Source organism: Triturus cristatus, chromosome 12 (assembly GCF_964204655.1).
Source record: "Triturus cristatus chromosome 12, aTriCri1.1, whole genome shotgun sequence".
NCBI lineage: Eukaryota > Metazoa > Chordata > Amphibia > Caudata > Salamandridae > Triturus > Triturus cristatus.
In genome coordinates, this window is record NC_140595.1 from 678,987,654 (window position 1) to 679,009,837 (window position 22,184).

At 42.4% G+C, this 22,184-nt stretch overlaps 1 protein-coding gene across 1 annotated transcript in view; it reads left to right on the plus strand.

Annotated features, from left to right (window-relative positions):
* Nucleotides 1-22,184, plus strand: part of MPHOSPH6 (M-phase phosphoprotein 6) — a 99,596-nt gene that overhangs the window by 32,430 nt on the left and 44,982 nt on the right. The window contains exon 2 of the mRNA XM_085637434.1: nucleotides 512-624. Coding sequence (XP_085493560.1) covers nucleotides 512-624 — 113 coding nt within the window. The remainder of the gene's footprint in view (nucleotides 1-511; nucleotides 625-22,184) is intronic.

Consider the following 22,184-nt stretch of genomic DNA (forward strand, 5'->3'; position numbering starts at 1 on the left):
ACTCGCGCTATATAAAACCATACGCATATATAAAGATTAGCCACTATTTTCACTTAGTCACGGTTTTTTTCCCCCAGACACCTTTTCCTTCAGACACCTTTTCCTTCAAGTAATACCTGCAGGTATTTGTGCAGCCACAACAGCGCCGTGTGTGGATTACATTGAGCAAAAAACGCACCCAGTGTGGTAATGTATTTTGCAAGGCTGCGCTTCTTGTTTATTATCTTCTCCTGGCCTTAAAATGAGGCATATTTAATGAGCAGGGAGCAAATGCGCCTTCTATGTCCATCCAGCGGCATTGTCAAGTAAAATAACCTGAGAGTACAGAACAGAAAATAAGACCTAAAGTGAATTGTTCTTTTATATTAAATCCGTCCTTGTACAAGCCGATGACGCATATAAAGATTGCTTCGTGACAGGCCATCACAAAAACACATTTTCTACGATTTGAGAAAGCTCACTGCTCCAAGTGTATTAAAAGTTATAATTAATTCACTTTTTTATCTCTCAGTTTATGCAGCGAGGCTTGGATGCGGAAACTAGAAAACAGCTGGAAGAAGATGAAAAGAAAATAATTTGTGATGAACACTGGTACCTGGATTTGCCCGAACTAAAGGAAAAAGTGTAAGAACATTTTCATAGGTTTTGTACTGTACCTTAAACGAAATCGTGCAGTTTTGGGTCTGTCCTCCCACATGCAGAACCTATAATGTTTACAAGTGAACAGGCTGAAGAACACTATTGAAGTACACTCCTTCCCTTCTTCTTTAATCAACAGTTGGTAGCGTTCTCACCGACTGCAGGTAGTACTCTCTCCTACTGATTCCTAATTCAGTTTCGTTTTTAGGTCTCGCCTAGCTATCGCGTAGCAATCGCAATGCGAGACTCTAGTAAGGGGCTCCCAAAAGTGCTCCCAAAAGTGGATTGCATGGCGAGCACGCGCACAATCGCGTGCATCGTGCCGCCATGCAATCCGTTTGGCATCGTACTTCAAAGGGTCCGCTCCCCCGCCTGGAATGCGCTCCCCCGCCCCCGCCAAGCGCGTACACAAATTTGCTTTCACTTTACAGCAATCTATTGCTAATAGTCACTCCCTGCCCGGGTTGCTGCGGGTCACAGCTCGGCGTGCAGTTGTCTGCTCTGTTGCTCTTGGCACCACCGCTCATGTCCTTCCCCTGCGCCTTTTCAGAGATGATCATGCTCTTGCTATTTTGTGATGCTTCAGAATCTCGTAGTGTACCAAGTCTTCACCATAGTATGTGCAGCCGTTCCCTTATTTATCTGCCTGCCACTTCATTCCAGCCTTCCTTTACTCCACTGCTTAAAATGGAAATACAGACGTGCAGGTACTCTCGATTTAAAATACCTGTGATTTAGAATACCTGTTTGCTCCAGAGAAGGGCTGGTACTTTCCCGTCAAATGTATTGCAGCAGTACTGAGAAATGCAGTACCTGCACTTCTTTCAAATTAAAGAAGTGCGGGTACGGAGTACCGGACAGTGCCTGCCCATTTAAATCACTTCTTTACTTCCTTGCTGTCCTTTACCCATTCTGTTCCCTCCATCCAACTTGAATTCTCTCCCTCTCATCCGGCCATTTGACTCTACTCTGACCCTAGCTCGTATTCTGCCACCTCACCCGTCTGTCTTTGTCTTCTCTGGCCCTTTTCTCCCTTTCTCGCTCTACCCTCTCCTCTGTCTTTTCTCTCCCCTCTCTGTCTTTACTACTCCCTCTCTGTCTTTGCCCCGCAGTCTCTCCCTTTCCACTGCATTATCCCCTTCCTCCATTCTAACCTCAACTCGTATACTGCAAGCTGTCCCTATTTCCTATGTTGTTGCAGTCCCTCCCCTCTTGCTCCTGTCTGTCTCCTTTCTCTTCCTCCTGCCTCTCTTCCCCCATTCTTTCCAATCTGACCCCTCCACCCAGCCTTTCTTCCCCTTCTCATTCTGCCTTTGCTCTCCATTCTGCCCCAGTTCGTATTTCTGCCATCTCTCCTTTTGTCTTCTTTGGCCTCGAGGCCTGATGTCTCCCCAGTTCTCCATTCTGTTTCCACCACTCGCCATGTATTCTGTCTCTCTTTAATTGCTGCCATTTCTTTCTGACCCCAATTCAATTTCTGCCTTAGCTCTCTATTCAGATTTCTTCTCCCATTCGGTTACGCTTCCTCTCCTCTTCTGTTTCATTGTTGCCTTCTCCCCTAACTCTGCCCTCTTTGTTCTCCCGGGTTTTCTATTGAATCTCCTCCACCCAACCTATCTCTTTCTCTTATTCTTCCCCGCTACCTATTCGGATTACTTCTCTCTTTCTTTTCACCCTCCTTATTCTGTTCTCTATCTGCATCTCAATCCATTCTCCCTTCTTTGACCTCGCTTCACTTTCACCCTGTCCATTTTGTCCCGCCTCTTCATTCTGCCCCAACGCCCCTATTCTGTACACTGTTCTCCTTCAACTACATCCCGGAGCTAGGTGTAACCAAACGCCAACAAAACCTCACACACTATCACACAATGGTTCTTGCAGCTCAAGTGATGGACTTCCAGATCCTTAAGTGTCCAAACGGTTAAAGTGCTGAGATGCTATAACAATGGTGGGCAGCGCTATACAAATGCAAATTACATCACATACTATTCTTTTCCTCATTCGATCCTGTGTACCTTCTTAACTCTCTGTAATCCTTCTTTTGTTTCTGCTTCTACAATCTAGTTCCTTTGCTGGCCCGTAACCGTCAGGATTTTTAAAATTCTTATATCTATTTTTTGGGCTTGGTGAGCCTGGCCCTTTTAGGTCCCCGGAGACGTTGCCGTCAAAACCTTTAAACAAACATTGGCATAGCCAATAGGTCTCGGTTTTGAGACCTTATCAGTGTTTAGCCATGCAACAGTTGTTGTTGCACCAAGGATATTGTGGTGCATAACTAAATACTTATAAGGTCCCAAAAGCGAGACCTATTGGCTATGCCAATGCTTGTTTTGTCTGCGAGAGGCAAGTGGTAATAGATCTCCAGCATTTAATCCTCATTCTTTCACCGCTGGGCGTTCCTTTTTCACTTTTTTATATAAAAAAAATTAAGAGCAGACTCTAGTGAAGGCAGCTACTTAATTCCTAAATTAAGTGACTGCATCCTTTTGCGTGTCGTGGGAGCTTTGAGTCAGGTCTTGGAATTGTTCAGCGTGTGCAAATATATTGGAGAAGGGGCTGATGAAGTTCAAGGATGTCACAGAACTGGAAAGTTGTTTGTTGTAGGGAGCATGCCTTTGTTCTGCATTCCCAATACTTTAATCTTCCTGGTATTATTAAACTTGTGTTTCTCACGGCATCATCTGCAAGTGTATCAAATGGCAGCATCAGTAGGAAAACGTTGTCCGGTTTTTGTGTCATGGCTTTGAAGTAATTTGAGATACACAAAGGAATACGGACCTCCCATGCATCTTAGAAGGGACAAGACGACTTCCTCGTTATAAAGCTGAGGGGTGATGGGCGGGGGGTAGCTGTGCCGTGCAATTGTGGGGGAGATGAGGGGACTTGAAAGGTGAGGGGACGGGGATTATAATAGTGCATACTTCTCATCCATGTCCTAGATGGGATCTGGTCTCCTTGATTCGAGTCCAGAGACCCATTTATGTGTTCCTTTAGCTAAGGTATTGCACAGCTTTCATCTTCGGTCTCCTGCTGTATGACATGTGTTGTTACTTTTGCAGACCAGATGTGATATAACACTGGTGTTCTATATTATTATTAAGTCGCTACCTCTTGCGTAGTCACTTTAGAACATCGAAGTTGTAAAATTCAATAAAAATAAATGTGGAAAAAAAAGATACTCGAGGGCTTTCATGAAATGTATTGTGATAGCTGCGCAGAACAAGCACTGGCAAAGCCAGTAGGTATGGGTTTAATGCTTGCATTAACACTGTAGGGAGGGGCATATGGAAGTGAACCAGCATGAGCACACACAGGGCTATAGTTGTAAAGTACTACCTAATGCGGTTCAATTTAAGCACTCGAGTGGAGGCAGACAGAGACCTCCAAATCATCCAGTAGCTTTAGATGAGAGATGAATAATTAACTGAGCTAAGCCAAGACATGATTGACAAAGCCTCGAACCAATGGATTAAAGAGACTGAAAGCCAGTGGTTCAAAGGGGCAGACCCAAATCCTATTCTATGTTTATTACTAGAAATGGGGCTGTGTTACAGCTGTGCTGTTAAAATCCAGAAATACAAATAACAAAGGATCTACGATTTGAAGTGCACTCTCCGAGGAAACTGGTCGCAGAAATACAGAATCTTCATGTTCTTCTTTCTTTTCAATCAAACTGTATACATGATTGGAATCACCAATAAGTTACACAGCCTCCCATTTTGTCTTCAAAAGTGACAAATGTTCAACAGTATACTAGTGTTTTCCTCCCATCTAATGCTTTTTAATCGTAGGTCTAAAACCTCTTGCAATCCCCGTCAATGCGGCTCTCCTCTTCCTATTTCCCTAATGTTTTCATAGCATGCCACACACATATATGTACTCCTGTGGTGCAATAAATAAATTTACAAATTAGAATTCTGCATGAAACATGTTACCCTGCACACTCTGACTCTTCAACTTCCAGTCATTTTACTCAGCTGATCAGATATCCACACAGGATGCTACTTCACCTTGCTGTTGATTAATCTTGACCACAAGAGTGGATCCATCTTTCGCACTATTAACACAAGCTTGCAAGTTTCCTCCTTTAGGCCACGTTCAAATAATCCATTTTCCATTGCCAATCCCCCCCCCCCCCCCCAATGGTCCCATCACCTTCAAATCACTCCAAATTCTGCTTCAAAGAACTTAAACACATTGTCTCCTTCCCATCAACGGGTGTAACGTTTGCTGGGTTTGCCCCACATCACCAGACAAGAAGCACTGCTATCAGCTCAAATCTATGTTATAGTGCCCGAAAACTGATCTGACTATTCCACAGATGCAATGAAAACAGGTAAATGATGGGGTCTGAGGGAAAGCTACAGGGCCATGTGGACAAGTCCCCCTACTCAATCTATATAAACATAAGGGTCCGCGGGTCCAAAAAAGAGAAAAAAGGGATAAGGAAAACTGTGTGAAAGAACACTAAGACTACTGTCTAGATGAAAGAGTCCTCATAAAGAGGAGCTAATCCCATCACCCACCGAAGTGGCATGCTTCATCATATGGGATCTCCTCTCAACTGTAACCTAGTGCGATTGAGGAGCTACAACTCCCAGCCTTCGTCAAATGGAGGAGCTCACGGATGTTTTAGCTACGCTATGAGGACTAGATCTCCTAAAGATCGATGAAGCCAACCTTTGGTGTGGTGAAAAAATAAGTGTTTCAGTGTAAATAAAAATAAAATTGACTACGTGGAGAGAAAAAACTGTTTAGTAAGTAACTCCAAGTGCCAATGTTAAAAATGTCAGTGAAGGCGCAGTCCTTAACAAATTTTCAGACACGCGTCAAGTGGTCTACATGTTTCAGCCAACAACGATCTAAAACTGTGATCTTGGCTTTCTTCAGGACCAGTGCAAATAACTGCTGTAGCTATTCAATGTGACAAATCACAAAGATATCAAAATACACAACATCCAGGAAATAAAAGTAACAATGGTACGATATAACCAACTGTCTACCTTAATGTTATCTTGTTGACATAAGAAACACTACCACAGTCGTGAACAAATTCCTGTGAGATAAAGACAAAAGCAGAAATAAATGCTATATCTAAGTGCATAAAACACACAGTTTAACATCCAATAAAGAAGATCAACAGAATGAACAGCAAACTGCTACCAATCTTACCCTTATCAAATCGAGGATAAAGCCTACCACTCCATGTCGCAACTCCGGGCGTGAGGCAACGCTCTGCGAAAAATAAATACAAAAAATATTCTGAAAGTGCCCTTACTGAATAGCAAGAGTACTCAACAGGTATGTAAATCCATCCATATGCACAAATACATAAACGAATGGTCGCATAGGCAGTACATCATAAATAGGGCTGAAAAAGGGGAAAGAAGAAAGGAGCGGTGGATGACTAACATCTCAAGTATGATACAAAATCCATCCGCCAATGTTCAAAAATAGCCAAAGCCAAGGATGCCTGTACATCCGGATATTTAACATAACATCCAGTAGACCAGACCATGGCAATGGAGAAAGGATATGATCAAGAAGGCCGGCTAAATGTAATATAGACCCTGGCAAACTGCAAACAGGAGAAGAAGGGCAGCTAAGGCAAAGAGCTCACTCATGTGTAAAGAGCGAGCCCTGCCCAAAAACATAATAAAATATCGTAACTTACAAATCAGTGTATAATTACTCCCTGAATGCATGCAGAGCCAACCTGTTACGTTATTAGGGAAACTAGTTCTAAGAAACTCAACCCAGGCAGCTGGCGTGCAACAGCGGATTCCAAAGATAGTAATAAAACTGTAAGCCGCTACCTACCTATCCGTCGTTACCCCGGGCTTCCATCCTGGTTGCTCCGAGCGGTAACCGGACACCGGCAGGACGCGACGTCTTTATGTCGAAAAGCTGATTGTAAACTTCGGGACGCGTGCGTGGTGACGCAGAGATGCGTGAACAAGCATCCAATGGAAACAGTGAAAGGGATTAGCACGGCCCCTTGCGTCAAAGTAGAAGGGAAATGTAGTCCGCATACGAGACTCATCCATTGTGAAACGGCGAAATGTAAATACTAAGAAATAGTAAATATTGAGTCAGTTTCACAAACAAAAAGAAAATGTTTATATCGCACGACCAAAGCGGAACATCTACAAGAGATCCGCTACCGTGACTAATAAATTATGAATCCCCAGTGGGAAACGGGGGATAGATGTTACTATCTTATGCCCATTCAAGTTCTAACAATCCATATGGAGCAAATATTGCCGGTTATAAAAAAAAGTCTTTCAAAGAAAATGATCTGTCTCTGCCAATAGAAGTATCAACAAGACTAGCTGTGCATCCATGCATGCCTATCAACGTAATTGTGAATTTCAAAATAAGCTCAAGTCTAAACCCAGCTATTTTGCGTATGTAGAATGCATGAGCTTGCTACAAGTTCAAAGCATGAATAACAAGAGCCGGATCATGCGTTATAGAGCAATGTTGTAATAATCACTAACCTATAACAAAATAACTCAAGATAAAATCATTAAATGCTCATCCCCATAGTCTTGAAGAGGAAATGCATAATACAGGTGTCCATCCAGAGTCTCATTGTACCAAAATCCACGGAATAGCATCATTAAGCCCTGACTGATCACTCCGTAACTTAAAAACCCATCGTTGTTCTTTATTAAAAAGAAATTTAAACACATCCGTGACATGTTGGGAATGTACGGTTGCTCAAGGACAGTCCATGCAATTTGTTCTAGGCTGTGATTTAACTCCAAGAAATGATTGGTCAAGCATGTTGAGGACTTTTTGCACCGAATGGTACTCTTGTGTTCCATAATCCTCTGTTTGATTTTTCTTGTAGTCATACCTACATAGTGTTGAGGACATGGACATGTGATAAGATAAATCACTCTTTCACTGTTACAATTCGTGTGTCGAGTTTGTTTCCATGACCTACCCAAGCCTAAATCTATCTCAGTGGTATGCTTTGTTTGGGGACATACTGCACAATTCCCACAGGGATGGTGTCCCACAACAGGCGGGAGATTCCACAAAGTGTTAGGTTTAAAGTTCATTACATTTCTTGGTCTTGTGTGCACTAAGGAATCACGTAAATTGGTCCCTCTCTTAAAAGAAAACAGAGGCAGAGATAATTTCTCATTTCCCACATTTAAGATACGCCAATGTTTTCGTACAATTCTCTGGATGTGATTCGAGGAGGTACTAAAAGTGTTAACAAATGTCAATCTCTCAAGCGAGGCTTTGGGTGTAGTGGCTTCTAACAGAGCCTCACTGTTGTTGTTAAATGCTCGTTTGTATGATTGTCGTATTACTCTGTGAGGATAATGTCTAGCACGGAGTTTACACGACAAAACCTCAGCGTGTTTTTTTAAATCCTCATTTGTGGAGCAATTTCTCTTCAAAGCATACCACTGAGATTGATTTAGGCTTGGGTAGGTCATGGAAACAAACTCGACACACGAATTGTAACCGTGAAAGAGTGATTTATCTTATCACATGTCCATGTCCTAAACACTATGTAGGTATGACTACAAGAAAAATCAAACAGAGGATTATGGAACACAAGAGTACCATTCGGTGCAAAAGGTCCTCAACACGCTTGACCAATCATTTATTGGAGTTAAATCACAGCCTAGAACAAATTGCATGGACTGTCTTTGAGCAACCGTACATTCCCCCACATGTCACGGATGTGTTTAAATTTCTTTTTAATAAAGAACAACGATGGGTTTTTAAGTTACGGAGTGATCAGTCAGGGCTTAATGATGCTATTCCGTGGATTTTGGTACAATGAGACTCTGGATGGACACCTGCATTATGCATTTCCTCTTCAAGACTATGGGGACGAGCATTTAATGATTTTATCTGGAGTTATTTTGTTATATGTTGGTGATTATTACAACATTGCTCTATAACGCATGATCCGGCTCTTGTTATTCATGCTTTGAACTTGTAGCAAGCTCATGCATTCTACATACGCAAAATAGCTGGGTTTAGACTTGAGCTTTTTTTGAAATTCACAATTACGTTGATAGGCGTGCATGGATGCACAGCTAGTCTTGTTGATACTTCTATTGGCAGAGACATATCATTTTCTTTGAAAGACATTTATTTTATAACCGGCAATATTTGCTCCATATGGATTGTTAGAACTTGAATGGGCATAAGATAGTAACATCTATCCCCCGTTTCCCACTGGGGACTCATAATTTATTAGCCATGGTAGCGGATCTCTTGTAGATGTTCCGCTTTGGTCGTGCGATATAAACATTTTCTTTTTCTTTGTGAAACTGACTCAATATTTACTATTTCTTAGTAATTACATTTTGCCGTTTCACGATGGATGAGTCCCGTATGCGGACTACATTTCCCTTCTACTTTGACGCAATGGGCCGTGCTAATCCCTTTCACGGTTTCCATTGGATGCTTGTTCACGCGTCTCTGCGTCACCACGCATGCGTCCCGAAGTTTACAATCAGCTTTTAGACATAAAGACGTCGCGTCCTGCCGGTGTCAGGTTACCACTCGGAGCAACCAGGATGGAAGCCCGGGGTAACGATGGAAAGGTAGGTAGCGGCTTACTGTTTTATTACTATCTTTGGAATCCGCTGTTGCACGCCAGCTGCCTGGGTTGACTTTCTTAGAACTAGTTTCCCTAATAACGTAACAGGTTGGCTCTGCATGCATTCCGGGAGTAATTATACATTGATTTGTAAGTTACGATATTTTATTATGTTTTTGGGCAGGGCTTGCTCTTTACACATGAGTGAGCTCTTTGCCTTAGCTGCCCTTCTTCTCCTGTTTGCAGTTTGCCAGGGTCTATATTACATTTAACCGTCCTTCTTGATCATATCCTTTCTCCATTGCCATGGTCTGGTCTACTGGATGTTATGTTAAATATCCGGATGTACAGGCATCCTTGGCTTTGGCTATTTTTGAACATTGGCGGATGGACTTTTGTATCATACTTAAGATGTTAGTCATTCACCGCTCTTCCCTTCTTTCCCCTTGTTCAGCCCTATTTATGATGTACTGCCTATGCGACCATTAGTTTGTTTTTGTGCATATGGATGGATTTACATACCTGTTGAGTACTCTTGCTTTTCAGTAAGGGCACTTTCAGAATATTTTTTGTATTTATTTTTCGCAGAGCGTTGCCTAACGCCCTGAGTTGTGACTAGGAGTGGTTGGCTTTATCCCCGATTTGATACGGGTAAGATTGGTAGCAGTTTGCTTTATTCATTCTGTTGATCTTCTTTATTGGATGTTAAACTGTGTGTTTTATGCACTTAGATATAGCATTTATTTCTGCTTCTGTCTTTATCTCACAGGAATTTGTTCACTACTGCGGTAGTGTTTCATATGTCAACAAGACGACATTAAGGTAGACAGTCGGTTATATCGTCCCATTGTTACTTTTATTTCCTGGATGTTGTGTATTTTGATATCTTTGTGATTTGTCACATTGAATAGCTGCAGTAGTTATTTGCACTGGTCCTGAAGAAAGCTAAGATCTCAGTTTTAGATCGTTAGCTGAAACATGTAGACCACTTGACGCGTGTCTGAAAATTTGTTAAGGACTGTGCCTTCACTGACATTTTTAACATTGGCACTTGGAGTTACTTACTAAACAGTTTTTTCTCTCCTCATAGTCAATTTTATTTTTATTTACACTATAACACTTATTTTTTAACCACACCAAAGGTTGGCTTCATCGATCTTTAGGAGATCTAGTCCTCATAGTATAGCTAAAACATACGTGAGCTCCTCCATTTGACGAAGGCTGGGAGTTGTAGCTCCTCAATCGCACTAGGTTGCGGTTGAGAGGAGATCCCATATGATGAAGCATGCCACTTCGGTGGGTGATGGGATTAGGTCCTCTTTATGAGGACTCTTTCATCTAGACAGTAGTCTTAGTGTTCTTTCACACAGTTTTCCTTATCCCTTTTTTCTCTTTTTTGGACCCGTGGAACCTTATGTTATATATATATATATATATATATATATATATATATATATCAATCCAATTGCACGTAAACAAAGCACACTCAGAGTCACGGGTATTCCAAAGTGGCAGCAGTTTATTCTTCGCTACGCGTTTCGACACACAGAGTGTCTTGATCACACGAATCTACGAACATTTTGGATAAATTTAAATAAAGTTCAATGAAGTGAATTCACACAAAGCATGGTAATAGAAGTGGGACTATCCCTTAGTTAGTCAATTCCGATGTTTTAGTGCGGCAGACATATTGGAAAGTCCAAAATCAACGTTTTTTAAATTTACAGATTATAGTCATACTTCATTTGTTAAGCGAATCGCTCAATAGACACCAAAAAATTACTTGTGTTGTGGGAATACACGTTCGATATGCATATATTCACATATTTACAGTATTTACATTAGCGAATACATTGCTGTACATTAATTTCAATATCGTTTATGTCCTATTTCAAGGCTGAATAGCCGTTATTGATATAGTAATCATTCCGTGTGACAGTATGCAATCGACACATTATGGTACAAGTTTTATTTTGCCCCGGTGTATCCTTTACACGCATTTGTATTCAATCGCTCTAGTGGCAAAGTAAATGAAGGGTCTATTGTTCATGTATTCTGGCGGTCTAGTGCCGAAAGGAGACTATATATCAAAACGTGACATTGATTTGGCGTTAATCAAATATTTGCAACATCTTACGAGACTAAAATTAGATTGCAGGTTACTGTCCCAACTCAATCCATGACACCGTCAAATGTGCAAAATAAACAAAAGAAACCAAAACTAAACAACATAACCAATTCTATTTCCAAAATAGATAGAAATTCATAAAATTCTCTTATCTGTGTACAGTGCAGTCCCGAGCCCGGGGAAGAAAAGGTTAGGGAACCCGTGAGAGGTCAGACACGTAGTGGGCCCCTTCCTTTCCTCCTGTAAAAAACACAAATAAGAGATGTATAGCCATTACTTTCTCGAAGAGAAACAAGGGGACAAAAGTATCCAAAAGAGAAACGAAAACAGCATATTCATAAGATTTCTCATAATGCAGTCGCAATATTGGATGGTTGTTTAATCTATATGGAGATGAGAGGCTAGTTCCTCATCCAGATTATGACCTCCAGGGAATCTAGTCTCCAACTCAAGTATCCATTTGGACTCCTGTTGTCTCAATCTGAGGTCTCTATTGCCACCTCGTGGATTAGAGACTATTTGTTCGATGGCAAAGTACCGTAACAAGGAGTTATTGGATTGATGAAAATCCAAAAAATGCCTAGCAATTGGGTATTGGACATTTACGTTGGTAATTGCACGGAGATGTTCCATCACACGTTTCTTAACCATGCAAATTGTACTCCCCACATACCTGCGTTTGCAGGGACATTCAAGTACATATACGATACAATTACTGCTACATGTTAGAAACTGGTTGATTTTCCATTTTTTGTTTCTCCCCGGGATGTCAAATTCTCTCACAGAGTGACTGAATTTGCAGGCTCTACAATGCCCGCAAGGGAAGAACCCTTTAAGATCATGGAAATGATGGCTTTTGTGTTCAGTTATATCCCCTCTTACCAATATATCTTTCAGACTTTTGCCCCTCTTATAGGTGATCAGGGGTCTTTTTCCTATATCTTTCCCTATAATGGCATCAGTCTGGAGAATTTTCCAATTCTCGGTAAGCAATTTACACACTTTTCCTGATCTGTTGTTGTATGTAGTCACAAGTCTGATGTTACTATCTGTGTTTTCAGGGTCATTAGTTTTTTGTTCCAGTGCCTTAGTTCTACTTACACTTTCAATTTTACGTACTGCATTATTGAGGACCCATTCAGGGTAGCCTCTCTGGCGAAATCTTTCAAGCATGTTATTTTTTTCTTCCGAAAATTTGTGGTCTGTGCTGCAATTTCTCCTTGCCCTGAGTAGTTCCCCATATGGAATACTCCACTTCAAAGGTTCAGGGTGGCCACTCAGGGCATGGAGCAGGCTATTCCCAGCTGTGTCTTTCCTATATAAACTTGTAACAAGTTTCCCATCAATGACCTCAATATGGGTGTCTAGGAACTCCACCTCCCTTTCACTGATGGTAAATGTCAGTCTAATATTGTATGGATTAGTGTTGAGTTCATTGATGAACTCAACAGCTTCTTGTTTGTCACCACTCCAGACAATAAATAGATCGTCGATATACCTGAGCCATACTGTCACTGACTCAAAGTATTTCGTGAGGGATGGATTTGATTGAATTTCTTCTTCCCATTTTCCTAGGAAAAGATTTGCAAATCCAGGTGCGAAGCACGTTCCCATAGCCGTGCCTCGCACCTGCCTGTAAAGTACCCCATCAAACATAAAGATGTTATTTTTTAAGCATATCATCATCATGTCAGCCAACATGCGTGTATGTTCGAGATAAGTGATGTCTCTAGTGCCTAAAAAGTGCATACAGGCTTCGACTCCCTGGACGTGATCTATTATAGTATATAATGAGTTCACGTCCAGGGTAATCAGGTGGTAGTTCTCGTTCCATGTGATTCCATCTAATTTGTTCAGGAAATCTTTGGTGTCTTTGACAAATGATGGTAACTTTGAGACATAATCCTTTAAAAACTGATCCACATATTTGGATACATTTTCGTTAACACTGCCCATGGAGGACACAATTGGTCTCCCTGGTGGAATAGTGGGGTGTTTATGGAGTTTAGGGAGAAGATACAGAATGGGTAATTTCGGAAAATCACGTTTCAGAAAACAGTATTCTTGCCATGAGATGATACCCAATTCTTGCCATTCCGATAATCTTTGCCATGTTGTAACTATACTAGCATTGTATGCTGCAGTATCACATATACAATAATATTCATTGTTACTAAGTTGTTCTTTTGCTTCATTGATATACAGATCTCTACCCCATTATATACATATATATAATATTCCACAGATGGCCAAGGTCCTACGCCAACTTCAAAGCCTGCTTCCTAACCAAATAATGTATCCTTTTAACAACGTTCTAGACAAAATCCTAGAGGTCTTAGAAAGCTGTTGGAGCTTTCTCAGTCCATATGCATGGAAGCAACCATTCAGTCCTACAATCCCTTAAAAGAATATATTTTGCGAGATACCTTCAAAGGCATACCAACTCATATGTACTCTACATAGCTTCATTCCTTCCTCAGAAGTCACCCCAGCCATGGCATTTACCCATCCTAAGATTGTTAGTTCCATTTACATCTCTGAAAATATTCTTAAACATCAGTGGGCGCCAGAAACCCTTCTTGCCTATATTTGAGAAGCTAAAGTCAGATTGGTAGGGGGTGAAGGGGTTGATTTAAATGAGGTGAGCTGAAACCCCAAGGCTGAAAATTAAAGAACTGTCCTGAGGGCCCTCCTGTCTTCCATATGAGGGAGACATGTTTTAGTGGGTAAGAGCACACACTTCTAAATACAGTGCTCCATATTTATTGTATTCTCTAGCTTCTGTATAAAAGTAATAAAAACAAATCAACTCCACTCATTCCGTCTCATTACTGTAACAACACATTTTCATTAACCCGGTTGACAAATAATAACCTTGCCATTTATTCAAACAAAGGCCTTACTGTGAGCGCGGAGGTAGACCTAGCAATTAAAGATGATTTTGCAAATGAACTCCATAATGATCTCAATTTCAAAGCACCAAGGGGTGTTTATATATTTATTTTTTTCCTTTGTGACCCTCACACACCCTATTTGTGTCATACCTCATCATCGGGTCTCATCCTGGTCCCTAAAAACCAGGATTGGCTCAGCCGTATTCCAGGGCTCATGTTAAAGATATTTTCTCTGATGGGGATCTAGATGTTATAAGATTAAAAAATACCTAGGGTACACCCCGGTATATCTCTATTATAAGGTGTCCTGGGAATGGTTAAAAAAGACTACGTAGGTGCTAACGTGTCCAACCTCCAATATCTACATGTATGTAAGAAAAGTTGTGGTACCTTTTGGGAGCATGACAATTTGCACGTTTAGAATCAATAATTCTATACATCAACTCTACGATGTACGCCAAGGTTGTGTGATTTTTTTTTTTTTTTTTTTTTTTTTTTTTTTGTTCCATTCAACCGTTTAACTTGTACGAATTATTTGTTGATCTCTTTTCCTTTGCTCAATAGCAGGCATGAATACATGCTCCCATGGCATGCAAGTACTTGTGTTTTAATGTTGTTTGTCTAGTTATGTCTTAAAGAAACCCTGACAGATCGGACTAGGGATACAGGACACAGTGACGAATAGATGTTGGGCTGCTAGCAATAATCCTGACGAAAGCCCTGGACCTTGAGAGGCCTGAGAATGTAGGCTGAAACATGTTGACAATAGTGAGGGTGAAGGAACAATATACTCCGACTTAGGACTCGCATAGTTTTTTAACCATGCCAGGGGCACCTTAAAATGAATGGATCCTGGGGTGCACCCTAGGTATTTTAACTTCTAACATCTAGACACCCATTGGAGAAAATATCTTTAAAGTGCTCCCTGGAATACAGTTGAACCCATCCAGATTTTTAGGGACCGGGATGAGGCTTGATGATGGAGCATGACACCAATAGGGTGTGTGAAAGTCACAAGAAAAATCACTAGGGGCTTTGGAATGGAGGTCATTATGGAGTAATCTGGGATTTTTCGCATCAATGGAGATAGTGTATTTTGTTTTGTGGTGGTATATAATTACAGGGAGGTAGTATGTAAACCCTTCTTGGTTGTCCAAGAAAAACCTCTCCCTCTAGAGAGTGTGTGTAACATTCCCTAGGCAGTTTGTAGACAGTTTAATTGTGCAGCGTACAGCTGTAGGGGTATATAATTGATTTCCCCTAAATTGATGTAGAGATGAGTCACATAATCCGTGGTAAACAGACAGATTTGACCTATCCAGATGAATTGGCGTCACTAATACTTTCAGCTCCATCATTGATAGGGGATAGCAATTTAGCACAAGCCCTGGCACAGATTGAAGGGTGAACTGCATTTACCAATTTGAAGAAAGACCCGTGAAGACACTTTTTTACGTAGCAATAATGACTTAGTACCCAAGGGCCAATGCTGCCCTGTCAAGGCTCCTAGTAAATAACTGACCACAAATGTTTTTTGGGGACTAGCAGTTCAGGAAGGACTGGCCTCTCATAGCATGGTGCTGTAGTAGAGACTGGTTAATATTCATCATCACAACAGCAAAGCGTCTCTCGGAAGCAATGCTGGTAAAAATAAAAGTGAATGAGGACTATCTTAAAAGCCAGATTCAACTGAGTGTTTTCAAAAAGAAAGTGGAGGAAACCAATAAAGAAGTATCAGAACTGAAATAGTTCTTAACCCAGAGTAAAATAACTAAATTACATAAAGATATTGAGAAGTTTTCTCATTCTAGGGTTTATCCCCATACAAAAAACAACTTTATTACTAAAGCAGATAAGCAGACTCACCAAAAAAGGGTGACAGGGTAACTGGATTTCTAATTCCGAATCTGATAGATGGAGTAGCGATTTATTTACTAGTGCTAAGTCCAAAAACACTCTACGGCAAGGGAGGAGATATAACACCCGGTATTCCCATCCGACTCCTCCACCGATTCACTTCTGGCCAAATCCATACAGCTCTCTGGCCCAATTGGTCCCCCACCACCTTTCTTCCAAGGAAACAAACCTTTTTTAGGAAGGGACGGCCCACGGGGAAGAAAATGAGACAAAAAGGTACAGTGGAAGGAATCCGAAGGAGTCGCAACCGGCAGCAAGTCCAAGGACCAACAACCCCAACCAGGGACCAGCAGGATATAAGTCTTGTAATCAATCTTACCGATTTTTACTTTCTCTACTCAAGAACAGGCAGTTCTGAACAATTCTTGGGTTTCATCTGGGCAGAGCAAACAGACCAATTTAAACTGCAATGTGAGATTGCATAATTTTTCCGGAAGATTTTTGTAATGACTTGTATCAGGGACTCTCCTGCCCCTCTGACTAATGACACCCATACTGACTTCAGAAGGAAGTCCTTTTTCAATCCTCCTACGACAATGATGCCACCTGATGTCATTGCCTTTGAACAAGGGGTTGTGCGTGAGATTGAGGTTTTAGATCCCAAAGCAGTACTGCATCAGAACCTTACTTTTAAAGAAAAGGGAAAGAACAGCACTGGAGGCACTTGAAAGAAGAGATGATAAAGTCCTAAAGCTTCAGATAAAGGTGGGGCTACAGTTCTACAGCCTGCAAAGAAATATCTATTGGCTGGTACCAGCCTTTTGAATGACCAGAGAAATTATAAGGCTCTTACTGTTGATCCAACTAAGGAATTGGAGGTGGAGATTAAAAAAAATATAGTTACTAGAGCGCTCGAACAGGAGTTGATTATAAAGGATTATATTATGGTTGAGAATCCACAAACACCATATTTCTACACGCTTCCCAAAAGCCACAAACAGGACGACTCAGTTCCTGGACACCCTATTGTTTCAGGGATTGGCTCACTCCCAGAACCTTTGTCAGCATTTGTTAATTTGGTTTCTACGTTCATTAGTAATGGAGATGCTGTCTTACATAAAAGTTACTACGCATTTGCTCAGTCCTCTCAAAGGAATGGATTTTGACCCTGAGGCAGAATACAAGTTTGCCCTAGATGTGGAAGCACTCTACACAAGTATTCCCAAGGATAAAAGTCTAAAAACTATTGAAGAGCTCCTAGTTCAGAGACCTTGGGACTGGAAAGCCCCTCTAGATTTTATTATGACGTTTGCCACTTTTGCATTAAAAAGACATTACTTTGTTCCCTCAAACTCACTCTATGAACACCATGGCACTTCGATGGGTAGCACGTTTGCTGCGAGCTTGACTTGCCTGTATGTACATCAGTTTGAGCAAAAATACATATGGACATACATTCCCTACTTTGATCACGTGAACCAATGACGGTGATACACAGATGATCTGTTTGTCATATGGCACAGCTTCAGAGAACAAGCAGAAGAATTTATAATTTGGATTAGCACTCCAAACAACTATTTGAGGTTTACTTTGACAATGAGTAACCAGGAATTACCCTTTTTAGATCGGAGGATTAGTTCGGCAGGGGGTAATTTGACCACAATGGTATACACAAAATCCACAGACCCTGCATTTAGAGAAAATCTACCTATAGACCAATTCCTATGGTTAAGACCGAATTGCTGCAATATGGCAGATAACAAAGTGGAGGCTAATATGTTGAGTAAGAAATTGACTGACACGGGTATCCTGGACAACTAGTAAGACCAGCAGAAAAAAGAGCATTTTCTAGTGACGGAGACAGCTTACTAGTAGATAGCAATAGAGAGGAAATGCGTCCGCTAATTTCTGTAAGCGCCTATACCAATGCTTCCATTGCTATAAATAGACTTATAACCAAGAATTGGCATCTATTTGTGAGAAAGTGCCATCTTTCTTGCATGGTATGCCCCCACTTTTTGCTGATTTGCTGAATGTACTTTGACTAAGTGTGCCCTGGACTCCTGCCAATCAGGTGCCCAGGGCCTATGTTCCTTCCCTAAAAACCTAAAACCCAAATTGGCAAACCCGGGCCACATGTCAGCCCCTGGTAAATGGTACCATAGGTACCCAGGGCCTTGTGACCAGGGAAGTCCTCTAAGGGCTGCAGCTCTCATTGTGCCACCCTTGGAGGTCCTGTACCCTAACACACATACACTGCCCTTGCAGGCTGAGTGTCTGGGTACAGGACAAAACAAAGAGTCGACATGGCACACATCCCTGTGTGCCATGCCCCACCACCTACACTGCCCTGGCATACATAAGCCACCCCTCTAGCTGGATGCCATGTGCCAGTGGTGTGGTCACAGGAGCAGGAGCCCTGTGCCCCTACAGTACCCAGGTCCATTCCTGGGCACTGTAAGTGCAGTGCTGCCATTTGAGTACATGGTGCTGAGAGCTCGTCAAACACGAACTCCACAGCACCATAATGGCAACACTGAAGACTGAGTAGTTTGGTATCAAACTTCTCAGCACATTAAACCCGCACTGATGACAGTGTGGGATTTAATGTACCAAGCACCCCAGAGGGCATCTTAGAGATGCCCCCTGAAACCTAACCTACAATCCACATCTGGTCTGAGAGGCTGCCTAGGCTGGTCACACAGCAGACATGTAGCTGGACCCCTGGGTAGGAGAGCCCCTGCTCTCCTGGGCCTGCAACAATGCACATCCTGGGCGAGGTGCTAGATCTCCTCCCACAGGATGGGCATGGGGAAGCTTCAAAGGCATGCCACCTCTGTGAGCTTCCCCAGGCCACTGCAACCCCCCACTCTGACGGGAAGCTTGGCCGGAAACCCCAAATAAGGACAGGGGATGTGCCCGCCTGTCAACCCCACCCCTCAGGTGGGGGAGGCGAGGTGAAGCACATCTCCAGGCTCTCGCCATCTTGAAGATGGGGAGCCCTGCCCAATCAGGACTAGGCCACTGCCCCCCTCCCACAGGAGAGAGGCAGGATAGGGGGTGTACCCACCCCAGGACAGGGACCCATTGGTCCCTGCCCTTCACCTACCTGTAACGCCCCTAAATCTAGTATTTAGGGGCACCCCGAACCTTCCTTCCCCAGATTCCGAAATACAAAGAAGAGCAAGAAGAAAGAAGACCTGCCCTGCAGCTGCTAAGAAGAGGAAGACACCAACTGCTTTGGCCCCAGCCCTACCGGCCTGTCGACCCTCGTACCTGCTCCTGCTCCAACCCGGCATCTCTTGTGGCCAGCAACCTCACAAACCCCGGAGGACCTGGCTACCTTTTGACTCGAAGCCCCTGGGACTCCCATGAGTAGAGGCTCTACTCAAAATCTGCTTCTAATCCCTGGCATCAGCCCGGAACCGCGAACCCTTCACACTCTGCACCCGCCAAGCCTGGCCTGTGCCGGAGTGAACAAAGACCACGAGGACGACCCCACGGCGACTGTGACCCCGAGTCTGGCACCCAAGGACTTCCCTCGACGTTCCTGATGACGCCTGCAGCCTCAGAACCAGGTGCCCCCCCCAACCATGATCAACAGAGGGTAAGATTTCCCGACACCAAAAGGCACCCCTGCACCCGGCGCCCCGCTGTGCCCAACTCCGGGGTACCTACCTATCCTCCACTTACCCAACTTACCTCTCGAAGTGGTGGTGGCACCTGAAGAATCTCCATCCCCGAGCTTGCAGTCTTTTTCTAAACCGGAGCTTTCCCATTGAAATCATTTGAGCGCCCGAAGGCTCAAAAGCACCCTGCACCCAGCCGACCCAGTGGCCCTGGCAGTGTAACCTCTACTCCTATCTACTTCCCCATTTGCTCTGAGCAAGTGACCAGTAGCCCAGCTCCCACAGCCGCGTGGTCTGCTAGTCAGCAGGCACCAACCAAGGCCCCCCTGCCTCCCATAGGATAACATTGGGCCTAACTCTCTCTGCACCCGGCTGCCCCTGTGCCGCGGAGGGTGTAACAACTGTACCTACCTGACCCTGGGAGACCCCTGAGTCTATGCCCAGAACCTTAACTTTGCCAGTCGAGTACTTACCTTAAAGCCGATAACTCAATGTTCTCCATAAGGTAACATTGACAGGTTTTTCCTGAAATTTCTTCTACGTGTGGACTTTTCAAAACTTAAAATATCCACCAAAAATCAGCCGAGTAACGAAAACGAAAATACTCACCTGCTATTAGGTGAGCTCACAGTGCTGGATCTTGGTGCCCAGCACTGACTCTGAAAAATATTCACAACCGTACTTACCAGTAACCCAATTGTCTTCCATAGGAAACCATTGACTGTTTTTCTGTGAAATGTCTTCTAAGTGTCTATTTCTGCAAAGTTTAAATATTCTTTAAAAATTGTATAAATTGTGAAAACGTAATTACTTACCTGTTTTGGATAAAGGTCCCAGTACTGAGTCTAGGCACCCAGTACTGGATTACAAAAGGAACGAGAACATACTATACCTGCAACTTGAATTTTCTTCCATAGGGAATCATTGACTGTTTTCTATTAAATATTTTCTGTCAACTTTTAAAATAGAAAAATATTGTCTAAAAATCATAACAATAACTAAGTCGACTTTTATCACTTGATTCTAAGTACTGGCCCAGGACTGAATCTAGGATCCAGTCCTAGAATTCCAAAAGTCATCCTAAAATTAATCTGTTGCAAATAACTTGAAACTTTCATTGAACTCAATGCATGATTGTGTTTAAAATTGTGTTGCCTATTGCAACCACTTGTAACTTTCTACAAAAGTCAATTGCATATTGCAAAAGTATTTATATAAAGCATCTCATCCTGAGAAAGTATTTTAATACCTATTGTTGGTTCTAAAAATAAAACAAGCATACATATATATTTTTTTTTTTATAGAAACTATTGGCCTAGAGTTCAGTTATTGAGTGTGTGAGACCATTTGCTGAATGAGTGTGTGCAACAAATGCTTTACACTGTTCTCTGATACTGCCTTACTGCTCGACCAAGCTACCACTTTAGAGAGTAAGGTTATATCTAACTTTAGCCTCTGCCAAACCTCTGGGGACTGTGGACTCTGTACACCCTGTACCTATTTGGGAACAGTATATACAGAGCCGCTTTCTCACAATAATGAACAGCAATGGTCACAATTTTGTGAATCCAATGTTTTTGTTCACACGTAATACCAGAGTTAGAGAGAGTCAGCCACACAAGGCCTAGGCAAAAGGATAGACTAACAGAATACACTGTTGAGCTTACCACAAGTAAAGGGTCATTTCCCATGTAGCCAATGTTCGGTGGGCGCTAGAATGCCAGTGTGAACAAAAGAAGTCCTATGAGTTTTTAGTCCACAAACGTAATTTATATGATTGAGTGCTTCTGTAAACTGAAATATGTGGGGATGACAACTAGAAGGGTCAAACAATCATTGAACATCACAGCACCATTAGGTGTAAATGAATGCCAACTAAATTGTAGAGGCTGGGCATGATGCAAATGACTTAAAATGGACAGTGATTGAAAGATTAGTACTAAATAGGATCATGACAAAAATCCTACCAGAACGGGAACCGAGATGGGTCTACAGATTGGGGATCTACGATAATGGTCTCCGTGATGAGATCTCGTGGACTCTATTGAACTCAACTCGATGAGTAAAGGGGTTTTTTACGGGTAGACTCCATGTTTATATGCAGGATAGTGGAAAGAATATTAGGGCACACACTGATTACTCAGTATATTAACAATAATGGCATAGTGCATTTAATGACCTAGTATTTTAAATAGTTGTTCAGCGTCTCTAGGAAGGCCAAAAGAAATATGGTCACAATGAGGAGCCTAAGCCTTTGGCACCAACAGCACACAACTCGAGGACTGAGCAATGCAGGAGATCCCCTAACAAAGGAGAACTACTGGTGACTATGAGCGAGGGACTACAGTTCCCGGCATGCCTTGATATACGTCTGCAGCATGACGCACACCTATGAACATGAAAATGTGCTGAGAACTACATTTCCCATGATGCTTTGAAACACATGTGTGGCATTATGC